At 52.4% G+C, this 12,679-nt stretch overlaps 6 protein-coding genes across 6 annotated transcripts; 4 read left to right on the forward strand and 2 right to left on the reverse strand.

The window, feature by feature from the left end:
* Positions 1-15: 15 nt before the first annotated feature.
* On the reverse strand, positions 16-441 carry BDW74DRAFT_174758 (uncharacterized protein; the record flags this gene model as incomplete). Its single annotated transcript, XM_073728110.1, has 1 exon — positions 16-441. One exon carries the CDS (start codon positions 439-441, stop codon positions 16-18), a length of 426 nt encoding a protein of 141 aa, XP_073588281.1.
* A 2,036-nt stretch (positions 442-2,477) lies between these two features.
* On the forward strand, positions 2,478-3,409 carry BDW74DRAFT_174759 (RTA1 domain-containing protein; the record flags this gene model as incomplete). Its single annotated transcript, XM_073728111.1, has 2 exons — positions 2,478-2,664; positions 2,736-3,409. The coding sequence occupies 2 exons, from the start codon at positions 2,478-2,480 to the stop codon at positions 3,407-3,409; spliced, it is 861 nt and encodes a 286-aa protein (XP_073588282.1).
* Positions 3,410-3,881: 472 nt separating this feature from the next.
* Positions 3,882-4,327, reverse strand: BDW74DRAFT_174760 (uncharacterized protein; the record flags this gene model as incomplete). The annotated part of the gene is made up of 2 exons (XM_073728112.1): positions 3,882-4,120; positions 4,174-4,327. The coding sequence occupies 2 exons, from the start codon at positions 4,325-4,327 to the stop codon at positions 3,882-3,884; spliced, it is 393 nt and encodes a 130-aa protein (XP_073588283.1).
* Positions 4,328-6,066: 1,739 nt separating this feature from the next.
* Positions 6,067-6,968, forward strand: BDW74DRAFT_174761 (uncharacterized protein; the record flags this gene model as incomplete). The annotated part of the gene is made up of 4 exons (XM_073728113.1): positions 6,067-6,363; positions 6,393-6,500; positions 6,577-6,744; positions 6,807-6,968. The coding sequence occupies 4 exons, from the start codon at positions 6,067-6,069 to the stop codon at positions 6,966-6,968; spliced, it is 735 nt and encodes a 244-aa protein (XP_073588284.1).
* A 1,373-nt stretch (positions 6,969-8,341) lies between these two features.
* Positions 8,342-9,320, forward strand: BDW74DRAFT_174762 (uncharacterized protein; the record flags this gene model as incomplete). The annotated part of the gene is made up of 3 exons (XM_073728114.1): positions 8,342-8,755; positions 8,831-8,992; positions 9,057-9,320. The coding sequence occupies 3 exons, from the start codon at positions 8,342-8,344 to the stop codon at positions 9,318-9,320; spliced, it is 840 nt and encodes a 279-aa protein (XP_073588285.1).
* A 467-nt stretch (positions 9,321-9,787) lies between these two features.
* On the forward strand, positions 9,788-11,320 carry BDW74DRAFT_174763 (ankyrin repeat domain-containing protein; the record flags this gene model as incomplete). The annotated part of the gene is made up of 3 exons (XM_073728115.1): positions 9,788-9,994; positions 10,063-10,237; positions 10,335-11,320. 3 exons carry the CDS (start codon positions 9,788-9,790, stop codon positions 11,318-11,320), a joined length of 1,368 nt encoding a protein of 455 aa, XP_073588286.1.
* Between the last annotated feature and the right edge of the window lie 1,359 nt (positions 11,321-12,679).

Genomic DNA, 12,679 nt, shown 5'->3' on the forward strand with positions numbered 1-12,679 from the left:
CAGCAGGAACTCGAATTATTGGTCGTCGTATTCCCCGCCTCCGGACCAGAAGTTGTCCATCCCGCCCCAGCCAGACGTCAGCACCCGCTCCTCCGACGGCGTCACCAGCCGGAAGTACCCGCTGAACAGGCCGCTGCCCATCTCGAACTTGAACTTTTGGTCGTCGTGCTCCGTGCCACCAGCGTACTGGCCGGCGCAGGGGGCGGGCCCCTGGCGCGAGTAGAGGACGGGGTGGTAGCTGTCCCGCTCGCTGACGATGCGGTGCAGCCCGTTGCCGGCGTCCTTCAGCGAGAACCAGGAGTCTGGGTAGACGGGCTCCTGCTCAAAGTTGCCGATCCAGTCGGTGTTTTCGCGGGCTATGATCACTTTGCCCGTGCGGAGGCCGAGGATGCGCACGTGCACCTCTGGAGGCGGGACGTATGCGTCATCATCGGAGCCCATGGTCGAGTGATCAATAAGTTTCCGTCAGGATAAATGGTCCTTTGATATAGGAATGACAGGAACGAAGGAAAGGGAATGAAAATAGACATGAATTTGGGGATGTTGTTGGGTGTTAGGCTCTATTTATGTTATGCGATCTGCCAGGCTGCGCTGGTTTGGTGAGGAACGCTAGGTTGTGCGATGCGCTTGTCTTGATATCATGCATACCTTCAACCATGGCTGGAGTGGTCATTGATCGTGTCTAACCCTGTACCCCACGCTATCCCGTGGTCTGCTGTCAGTTGATTTTCAGTGCCACACACTCCATAAGCGTGTGGCCTGATTATCCAATAGAGTAGCCCGTCACTGGCCGGATAGACTAGACGGCATGGTATACCGTGTGGCTGACCTGACAAAAAGCTTCGCGATTCTTGGCCCGTCCATGGCCGCAGGTGGCTAAACGGTAAAGTATGGTCAGCACCTTATCGGCGCCGTCGGCCGAGACAGACCCATGCCCCATGCTCTACTGCACCTTGGTAGACAGCGCAGGGTACCGTGGACAGATCGAGCCACTGGCTCTGACTAGATGCCATTCATTCAGTCATTGGTTTAGAACCGCTGGGTACCACTTTATCAACGTGGTAGATAGTTTACCTTTATGCATGGTTGATGTAATGTGGTCGTGTTGTCCGTCCATTAAAGTAGGTGGTGCTCTTGTGACTCAGGGGACGACAGAGCTGGTGGTGCTGAATGTACATCCTTCACCCTTGCCTAGTACTAGCTCTCCAGTGAGTTCGATGATCTTCCCAATGTTGCCATGCTAAGCTCCGTAATCGACAATCGAGGGCGCTTGAACACGAGCTTGAGGCGGGGGTGCTCATGGATTCCAAGTTGGGGCTCAGGCACGCACGTGTCGGATACGGTAGTTCTGTCATGCAGAATTCGTCGCCCGGGTCAGGGTGGGAATCGCCTCGAGGACCACCAGCTGCTAATTAGCATTACGGATTGTTCTTTGACTGTCTTTCGGGCGTTGGCTGTGCGGTGGCGGCAGGGGTGTGCCAACCTTAATGCACGCGGGTGGGTGGGCGCGATATATCGGTTTGTCTGAGCTATCACCCGGACGTTTCGACCTTGTGAGGGTAGACTAGTATAGCTTAGGTATAGTTGCAGCTCTGAAAGATCGATTGGTCATGTATATTCCCTGCTATGCGAGCGGTATGGTGTCTAGAAATCTGGAGGTGTTTCTTGCACAAGCTCTCTTCGCCCTTGATCGGGGTCGCATGAAATATGGTATTGATGGAACAGGGTTTCGGGTTACTACGCTACAGTTGACTGTACCCAGAGTACAGCTGCTATATACTTAGTTCAATATTCTTAATGAAAATATATATTATTCGGAGTAGTACATGAACATGTCAAATGGGTTGTCGGCCTCAAGAGTCGAACGAAAATTGTTCGCGGTCTCCTATGCTGAATTGGAGTCTAGACCAACGCCTGTCTCTGGAGTAGTTGAGGTGTGCGGATGTAGAGGCTACCAATGGGCATGCGCGCAAAGAAGGTCATGATCGTATCAAATCATATTGCGTGGAAGTACCACAGGACATGAATGGCCACATGATTATCTCCCTGGCGGAGAATAGGCTGGACGTCGATGATATTGTAGAACCAACGCCTCTTGTCTCCTTTGACCGGACCCCAGTTGGCCACCTGGTCGTTCAGGTAGAGTTTGGAGCGTGTGTCGCGGTGATATGGATTTCGACAGGGGTACTTTATAGTCATAGTGGGCCTCTGTTGGAGGTGGAACTGCTTGCGGCAGTGGACGAATCCACCAACAGCGTCTGGAGCAGTGGAGTCCCCGGTCGGCCAATGACTGTACGCTTCTTTTCGTATCAAGTACGATTATTCAGGAGGATGGGGACCGACGAAACATCCATGACACACGGTCACTCCATGTGCTCTGAGACCATATATATATACGCATACACATCCACCATGACAGCTCCAGATCAATGCGGCTGAGCGTTCAGAGATACCCCTACAGCCCGCAAATCAGCAAGATGACCGAGGACGGCCCATTCGGACCCGTAGTAAACGGCACCCAGATTGTCTTCTACGAATACAGGCCCAACCAGCCCGCCGCACTCACTTTCATCGCCCTATTCGGGTTGGCAACGCTCGCCCACCTCGTCTGCACGGTCATCCTGCGCGCCTGGTTCTTCATCCCATTTGTCCTTGGTGGAATCTGTGAGTCTGATCAATCCATTGGCTAGTCTTGTGCGAAGGTCCAGTCTGTGCTAATGACCTACATTCAACAGGCGAAACATTCGGCTACGTCGGCCGGGCCTGGTCACACAACGACCCTGCACGACCGGGTCCATTCATCCTGCAGAACGTGCTCCTCCTCGCTGGGTCACCGTTCCTCGCTGCAACGGTCTACATGAGCCTCGACCGCGTGACAACAGCCCTCCACGCACAGAATCTCTCGAGAATCAGCACGCGATGGATGACGAAGATCTACGTCGTCATTGATGTTGGGTGTATATTCAGCCAATTCATCGGTGCGCTGATGCCCGTTAATGGCGATGAGGCGAGTATAACCAGGGGCCATACGATCATCATCGTGGGCTTAGTCGTCCAGCTCGGCGCGCTCAGCTTCTTCATTCTCACCTCGTGGCATATATATCGAGGTATCATGCGCGACCCGGCAATCCTATCGATGAATAAATTGCTCGGCAACTGGAGGAAATACTTCCGGGCCATTGAGATTGTCACAGTGGTCATGGTTGTAAGGGGGGTTGTCCGCGCGGCCGAGTTTCTGCAGGGGGAAGGGGGGTATGTGATATCGCACGAGGCGTTTATTTATGCCTTTGATGCGGCGCTCATGTTTGGCATTATGGTTGTATATGCTGTTGTTCATCCGGGACGACTTGTACGAGCGAATATCCGGGCAATGAACTTGGCGCAGGATACCATGCTCCAGGATCTTTAATAGTGGTTAGGAAAGGGGAGAAGATAAGCAGGAAAGAGTGTGTGATTCAATCTCTAGAGAGTTTCTTAACAACGATGGGCTACTTACGGTATAACCGAGCTGGTTTCAGATCTTCTCCCCCAGACACTCCAAACCAAAGACCGAACAATGTGCAATCATTGTCCGCGCCGGGATATAGATATGGAACGGGATGGGAACTCCATCGCAGTCTGGCTCCTGAGGTGACATAACTAGACACCGGCCTGGCTGCGTCTCGTCGCCATTGAAATCCAAGCGCGCTGCAGGCTGCCGTCCTCCATGTCTTGGACCTTCATTTCCTCGACGACTCGTATTCACCAAAGGACCTCACTTGACCCACGGTTTCTCTTGCGGCTGTTCCGGCCCATCAATGTAGAACCCAAAAATGTCATCCGGACGATTGGCCTGTGCGTCGAGACTGTGCTTTCCCACATTGTGAAGTCCAAAATGCAACTTAAAACGGAGAGGCTTCGTGGGCGGGGGGAGTAGGGAGCCAATCCCGAATGGTGAACGGCCGATCGCCAGCTGAGTTCAATTCCTTATGCCGGCCAGATTCGTCGCGCTCCGTACTCGTCCCTCCTCTGCTTAAGCACAAATCTTGGAAGAGTGCGATGTTCTCGTGCCGGAACCACTCGCTGATAATCTCGTAGTTTTGCAGGTAAATGCCTGGCGCGTAGAACTGAATGTCGGGGGCTTTCTATTGATAACAGTCTATATTGTGGCCGACACGGCCGACTGAGGGATACCATACTGTCCTGGATGGCCGTTCAGTGGAACATCAGGGGGTAAGGGATCCTCCGAGCAAAGAGCGACGTTCCTGTACACGGGTAGTGGGATATCGTACTCTGCGCGGCCCGCAGCTGCAACGCACTGCACGTACGTCGGGAATGCGTCGGCCATAAAGAGGTCCTTGGTGTGATGGGCTGCTTTAGTTATATATCCTAGCATTCATGTCTAACTACCACAATGAATGGTGGGCGAGATGGAAGCTTGGATCCCATGAATTGGGGCTTGAGCACTCACGTGATACAATACACCGTCCTGGCATCGAGCTACCGGTACCGCGCCGGAATCAACCGAATTTAACCACGTCTTGGTAATCCTCGCATCGCATGCTGGAGCTCCTCTGCCGCCTCGTTGGGCGTATGAGATGCTACGACGACGATGATGCAGGTGTGCACACGGATCGGCCGAGCGGACAATATCGGATATCCGTCTGGTCCTTCTTGGTTGCACTCGGCCGGCACATGTCCTCTCGTGTTGGCTTGGCCTAGTGGGCTATGCGAGTATTAGCGGTGATGTTCTGGATTAGCTGGACTACTACGAGCGGGCGCGGGGTATAATTGATCTGTATAGCGCATTTGGCGGGGGGGACGGCAAGGTAGCGTTTAAGGCGGAGACGTGCCGTACTCGCGGGGGTGGTGGGGGGGAGGAGGGTATCTAAATGTGCTCCATTGGCGTGAGGAGCTGATAATTGACAAGAAGGTGTTGCATCGCTTGAAGGTAGGAATATGCAGGAGCTGGGTTGTGTGATTGGTTGTATTATGTGTATCATGGGTAGTGCAGTGGCATTGGGGTCATGGTGAAATACGATATTTGATGAGGAGTGATGGGGTGGGCAGGGGGCGCATTACTATATTCTTTGGCCGGTATTTCCTCACCCGCGAAGATATTGACTGTCCAAGTGAATAATATACTAAATCCAGGTAGGGTCTACGCTGGACACGGTCGTGATTCTCCAAGAGTGCGATATCACGACAAGGGGGAGTGCATATCTAGATAAACATGTTTATGGCTCTTCTTCCTTAATTAAATATATATATATAGGCTATTCAACTACCCTACCATAGATGCCGGGTTAATCAAGGTTGGTGGAGCACCAGGGCGGGCTATTTCAAACGTCGATGTTGAGGTCGAGTCCCGTGGATGCCTTTTTCAACCACAAGAGATGCCGGAGAGTTACGCATAGAAGCTGTCTACCAAGTGGAAGCGCCTTCCCTGTCAATGTGCATGCAAATGTGTTCAGCAAGTATACTGGTAATGCGTTAGAGGGAATTAAGCAGATGCTGTTCGTGTTACCTAGGGCTACTTGGATCAAATCATACAGATATTGCTAAAACTATATGGTATCTACATAGAAGGGACACTGAGTGGAGTTGGTGATCTGGTGGGAGAGGTCTTCACAGAATAGACTCTGCTGTGGCTGTCTCTCGTAAAGATGGATCAAGACATTCCATCCCTAGGTAGGATTACTCTCTGTGTTGAAGCCACTAGCGTCAGATCAAGTGTCAGTATCAAGGTGCTCTTGAACTTCGCAGTGAATAAATTGTATATCCCCTTGAGTACTGTTGTAAGGCGGTTTGGACTGCTCAAGTTGAGGAGGAAGGGTGTATCCAGGAGGTCACTCAGTGAATGAAGCCATATTCACCTGTAATTCACTTTGCACTGATATAAACTCTAAAACTCTCCAAAACTCTCCAAAATGTACCATAAAAATCTCCCTCTTAGACCTCAATTGAGCTTCAGTTTCTCCTCCTCTTCATCTCTCTACTCTTGTTTTCTCTTCAACTTCTTCTCAATCTACCTCTCTACATTGGAATCTTACGTACCAATTCTACTTCCAACCTCCCACCGCAAAGATGATCTCCCAATCCCTCTTTGACCCAACCCGCTTCCCCCCCTTCTCGAACCTCCCCATGAAAACCGCCAGCCGCGTCCCCCCCATCTTCCGCCCGCTCTTCTCAGACCGCAAGATCATAGAGCGCTACTGCTTCATCGCCGAGATCCAATCTGCCGACCATTCCAGCAATGAAGATGGCACATACCACACGGTCCTGAAGGCCCGCGACTACGAGGACCAAGATGTGATCATGGCCTGCTCGTTCCCTACATGCGAGCCTATGGGCTTGACGGCGAAGCAGACCCTGCGTCCGGGTGTCTGTGCGTTTATTCTTGGTGCAAGCAGAAGCTCGGGCTGGATGTCTCGCCGTCTGGGAGCGATGACGACGAGAACGAGAATGCTGTGAATCAAGAGGTCCAGGGGGTTGTACTCAATGACCCGGCTCGTTTAAAGGTATGCCCAGTCTACTTCCTCATACTGAGGCCATAGATCAATGGAACAACTCAATGGTAACACTTACTTCGTCCAGATCCTCGAACTCGACATGCGGACCCTTATAACCCTCAACAACATCATCCGCGAGTTCACTTCCGACGTCGGCGGGCAGCGCTGCTTTGGATGCGGGCGCCGTCGCGGCCTAGGCTCGCTTGAGTACTGTGAGCCTTGTGAATTCATCGGCTTCTGCCGTGATAATCAGGTATGTTCACCTCACACCATTACTATGTATCGACTAAGGGGCTAACCATATACAACGTACAGGAGTGCCACCGTAAAGCCCTTCACGACAACGGCCACAATGGCCACTGCGAGGTTCTCACTGATCGCGACATGGCCCGCCTGCTTCGGGGCGAGTGGGATGAGCTCAACGCTTTTGAGTCGGTTGTCATTCAATTGCGGAACCCGGCGGCTATTTGGCTTTGAGTGTCGAAGCTTCGAACCAAGTGAGGTGGAGGGTTGAGAGCAGTCAACATATTGTTGAGTGATGAAGAGATCTACGCTTGTCGCATCTATGGAGTTTGGGTCTTTTGTATGACCAAGGAGTATTTTTACTCCTATCTTAGCATGGCATATCCGGCGTTTATTATCAATCAATGGAGAAATCGTTTACATGTTATTTTGTTTACCCTTCAATACCATATTTAAACGCATAATTCTCGGTCCATATACAAGACAAGGCTTATAGAACAAAATATAGCTCACCTCAACGTAGGACATAATGTAGCAATGCCGAACACACCATAGGTTTCGCATAACTCACGCCGCCCCCTCGTCGCCGCTAAACCATACCGCAATGCCCTCGGCTTCAACTCTTGCAGGCGTCAACAGGCGGGTCTGCAGCTAGGCAAGGGTCGATGGCATCGTCTGAGGACCTTCGAGGGCAGTGGCATTGAAGTACCTCACGATAGTGCTTGTACCCTTCCACTCATTGAACAAGTTTCACTGCCGGTTGCCCCAACATAAGCGCCAACAACAGTGATAACTGACAACGCCATCCACATATTCGAACCTCGCGACCTCCTGAGCGACAGTGGACTCGCCATAACCTGCGCAAATGTCGAGTTTACTCTTTCCAGCGTTGAATTTAGCGCGCTTAGAAGCAGGCAATTTCGGAGTCGCGAGACAAGCTCCTCATTCCGTGTTGGCAGCGCAGTCGGTGCTGAACCAAACGAAATCCATAGTGGTAATTGAACTCGAGAGCATTGGAGTCCTTAGTACTCGTGTGCAGAGACCAGTCAGCAGTCGATGGATTGCCCGTGCAGCTGAGAGTAACTCTCGTCCAGGACAATTGTAGCTCAATCCCCATCACTTCATCGAGTGGTCTATGAGCGCTGCAGTTGCAACATCGTGGTTCCCACGCGTTCTTCTATAGTCAGCTCGGATATGTATAGTCGCAAGAATATGGTAGGGTTACAGCATTAGCTTGACGACACGGGTCACGAACATTGAAAAGAGCCGAGATACATAGCTCCGCTTTGGTTTGGATGCCCGCCAGGTCGTATGCTTTGCATAACGTAGGTCAGTAGTCACCTTTGTGGGTTGGATGTGAACAGGATGCCTTAGGTACCATGCCTATATTCTCCTAGGGCCATTCACTCGACGAACCCCCCAGGGACCTCCTAGAGACCATGCTCTGCTCATGTCCTTCACATGCCTATTCACTTGAATATTAGATCTTCCACGATCTCCTCCCATCTCACCATAAATTCGCCCTACTCGCCAAGCATGAAGTTCCCATCATCCACTCTTCATCCAAACTATCCCACCGAATTTAATCCTGTCCGATTACCTGCATCATGTCATCCCTCGGCAACAAGCAAAAGAAGAGCTCCTCCTCCAGCCACTCTACCACCGAAATGGCCGGCACTGGCGCTCATGCCGCTGCTGCTGCTGTTCCAGCCCCTCCTGCACTCTTCGCTATCGAAGACACCGACACCCAATCCCACCACTCGTGCTTCGCCGCCGAAATCGCCGCCATCCAATCCATCAGAAACACCAAAGCAACTCTTCTCGTCGACGATAACGCCGGAAACCCCTACACCGTGAAACTCACCCTGCCCAGCCGGATTCCCATCCCCGACCACGGCCGCGGTATCGACCCAAAAGCGCTCCTAATCCGCGGACTGACGATCCTGGTTGCGGGTGCCGTTGAGCGTGAACTCCCAGATGGAGAGCTGAGAATTGAGGTGGGTGATTGGCGCTGCGTCAAGGTATGCCCACACATCTCTTGTACTAAGTTGTAGCTGCTTTGCTTGGTTGTGAGGCGTATGCTAACGGTGGCTTAGACCCTCCCCTTCCGCCTCGCCCACCTAACCTACCTCGCCGTCTCATACGTCGAACACACAGACGTGTACGGCCGCCGCATGCGCATGTGCTGCTGCTGCGGGACCCTCCAGCGCGGGATGCAGCACTGTCCGCAGTGTCGGGTTTTTTACTTCTGTAGCCCTGTGAGTACTTACCCAACCACTCCCAACCTACCTAATGATAGATAATAATAACATAACGCGCCAGAGGTGCCAAGATATCGCAGACGAAGAAGGCCACCGCTATGACTGCGAGGTCCTACGTGACACTGACATGCTGGCGTATTTTCAAGATGAGTGTGAGGGTCTCCCCGGCCATCGGTTCCAAAGTATGGTAATGCGCGCGGAGCCGGGGCTGGTGGTGTATTCTAAGGAGATGGTTGCGAACTTTAATAGGGAGGAGTGGAATGAGGGGGAGCAGGAGGAAGAAGGAGAGCCTGACCCTGAGCCTCAGCAGCCTGGGATTCAGTAGGTCTAGCCCAGGTCCTGATCTGTCTGTTAGCTTGCTGAGGTTTATCTTGGCTAACAGTTCTTTTTTCTGTTGTCGTTTTGTGCATAGTCATTCTGGTCGCTTCTGTCATTGTCAGCTTTTTTCAGCGATTTGGATGTGGATATGCCGTTGGAGTCCTAAGGTTGTACGTAGGTAGTATCAAGGCCAGATGATGGTATCTAGGGCCACATACAGCTACCATACCATACCATGGCTTTCCAGAAAGATTGTAACTGAGAGTAGAAGACTTCCTATTACCGTGGCAGTTGATTTGGGTGAGATTGTGTGGTGTCTGCTCAGATACAGTCCAGCTTGTTTTGCACAATTCCATGTCTGTGAATTAAGCCCAGGAGACAACCCCACTGCTGCTGTGTTCAAGAAGCCCAGGCACCAGGATTTCCTAAACATGGCTCTCACGGCGGCAGCGACTCTTGGCCGGGGTGGAGGACATGAAGGTACTTATCAGCAAGGGTGCGCAGGTAGAAAATGACGGCAATGAAAGCAATGATGAGGAAAATGATGAAGACGACGACGTCGTCGATGAGTATGACTTGATTGACCCGTGGATGCCGGCGCCGTTTGATGGCGCACTTATTAGTGGGCATATTGAGGCGATGAAGTTCCTTGTTGAGGAGCATGAGGTCACCATTTACTCGGTTACCGGATGACAGATGACTCCACGCTACATTACGCTCCTATGCACGGCGACGTTTCCCTCTACTAGTATCTGCGAAGTCTGGGTGTGAAACCGGACCTGGCCAATAGTGTCGGACAGACACCGCTGTTCGTCGCCGCCGCGCTCGGACACAGCAGTATTGTCGGGGAACTCGTGAAGCTCAACGGTAAAGATCAGGGAGTGAAATGGAAGGGATCCGATGAGACGCCATTGTTTCCAGGGGGTGAGAGGCGGAGTCTTGGATGACCTAGACGAGCAGACGCACTCTGTCAACGTCAACGAGCAAGATTATGCCGACAGGACACCACTGACGGTTGCAGTCCTCAACGGGCATCTTGAATCAGTAAAGCTGCTTTTGTCGAGACCTGATTTGGATGTTAACTACCAAAACATCGTGGACTATAACATGACCGTCTTAGCCAATGCAGCCGTCTCTGGCCGGGAAGATATCTTCAATTTGCTTTTGACGCACCCGAAGATTGACACCAGAATTCAAGACAGTACCAGCAACGATATCTTGATCCATGCCGCCATGGGCGGAAACGCAAAGATCGTACAAAAGGTTCTCGGCTGGCCTGGGATCAATGCCATTGGAGTCGGTGAAGACGGATCCACGGCGCTCATCTGGGCTGCATCCCGTGGCCACGATCCGGCCGTGAAGCTGTTGCTAGCCGCAAGTGTCTTTGTCAACATTTCAAATGAAGAAGTGCATATTCTCCTGAAAAGAGCAAGCAGCCGCGACTCCAAGTACACTCCGAGAGAGCGTGCTGCGGCGGCAAAGGACCTTCGCGTAGGGGGTTACCAGCTAAACCAGGTGATGGTTTTAAATGGTCACAATCCTCTCGATGCCGCCGCGCGCATTGGCTCCGAGAGCACCGTCAGGCTGCTACTTGCCCATCCTTATATCAGCGCGAGGCATGATGATCAAGAGCAAAGAACACCCCTAATCAACGCAGCCATTGCTGGCCACCTGGGGGCTGTCAAGCTCCGTATCGCTGCAGACGGCGAGACTGTCAACTCTGAAGACAGATGGAATGAGAGTGCGATTGTACATGCAGCTGGAGGAGGACTTCGCGCGGTGGTCGAGGCTCTGCTGGAATGCCCGGGGATTGAGACCTGGGATCTGCTGGCTGCGGCCGCAGGGGCGGGTCATGAGGAGATGGTGAAATGGCTGATTGATTCAGGGATTACTACAGGTACACGTGAAATGCGGGATGCTTTGGACGCCGCGGGGAAGGCTGGAGAGGGCACAATCCGCGCGTACCTGTTGAACCAACAGCAGTTGTTGGAAGCGAAATCCGCATAAATATTATGCAAGCCTTACTTTATGAATGTTATGCAGCTTGGCACCCCTGCCGATCGTCGGTCCCGTCAGGCTTTTCACCACAATCCGTTCAACAATCATCTCACGAGAATGGCCCCTCCGACACTCCCCACCGAGCTCATATACAACGTAGTATCTGAAGCCCGCCCGCCCGAAGGGTGGGGGAGATATTGGCCGTTGACGCGCTCCGTGGAGGATGTCAAGGCCTTCCTAGCGCTGAGGCTAGTCTGCAGTATGCCCAGCCCACCCATGACCAAGATCCACCGCATCCTAACTCTGGCGTCCAGAGGACTTGAACCACATCGTCCTTGATTACTTCTCGGTCCCAGATGTGATTCTGGAGGAGTTTGATTCCGCTTGTCTGCAGCGATGTGACCCGCCCACCCCAGGGGCACTTCAAATGTGTCGTCGTTTGCTCACCTGGCACCTGGAACGAAGTCCAGGAAGATTGGTCAATGACGTTTCGCTCGCTTTTCGGTCGCAGCTTCTCAAGATTGTGGATGCTGCGGTGACTGTATTGCGTGACAGCAATCCTAGCACCGACGTTGACGAGCTTAGGGCAATCTATACGCGGGGCTTAGCAACAGCAGTCATTGGATTTTCCGGCTGCGCCAAGTCGATGGAAGGAATAGCTGGTGTGGAGCGTCAGAAAGAGGATGACGAGGACGACGAGGAAGACGAAGACGCCATTCCAGTACCGCGATCAAAACCCGACCAGCAGGAACTCCTGAACATGGCGCTGACGACGGCAGCGACGTTGGGGCGCATTGATGACATGAATGTTCTGATCGAAAAAGGTGCGGATCCGCAATACGAAGGGGAAGGTCAATGGATCGGTTCTGCGCTGCATGGCTCTGCGATTGGCGGCCATGTGGACGCAATGGATTTAGCTATGGAGGACGTCAAAGATACCGAGAGAGAGAGTAACTTTTCTCAGAACGAGCCCATTCATTACGCAGCAATGTATGGGCATCTTGAGGCAGTAAAGTGGCTTGCCAGCCTCAACCGGGGCCCAGACCCGAGGAACGAGGACGACCAAACACCGCTGTTCTTCGCTGCCAGTTCCGGACGTGCCGATATCGTAAAGGAGCTGATGGACCATGATTACTCGCTACTAAAGATTGATGGAGAGGACATACCACTGGGAAGAGAAGATCTCTGGGATAGATTGCACTCGGAGAATTCAGGCGATGACGACTCGGTCGACGATGTCCATATGGAGGATGACAGCTCGGAAGACAACCCTTACAGAATCAGCAACCTGGTAGATATCTGTGCGATCAATATCGAAGCGGATGATTATCGTGGCCGCACCCCCTTGATGATGGCCGTGCAGCGAGG

The sequence above is a fragment of the Aspergillus multicolor genome (assembly GCF_047715735.1).
Source record: "Aspergillus multicolor strain CBS 133.54 unplaced genomic scaffold BDW74scaffold_3, whole genome shotgun sequence".
Lineage (NCBI taxonomy): Eukaryota > Fungi > Ascomycota > Eurotiomycetes > Eurotiales > Aspergillaceae > Aspergillus > Aspergillus multicolor.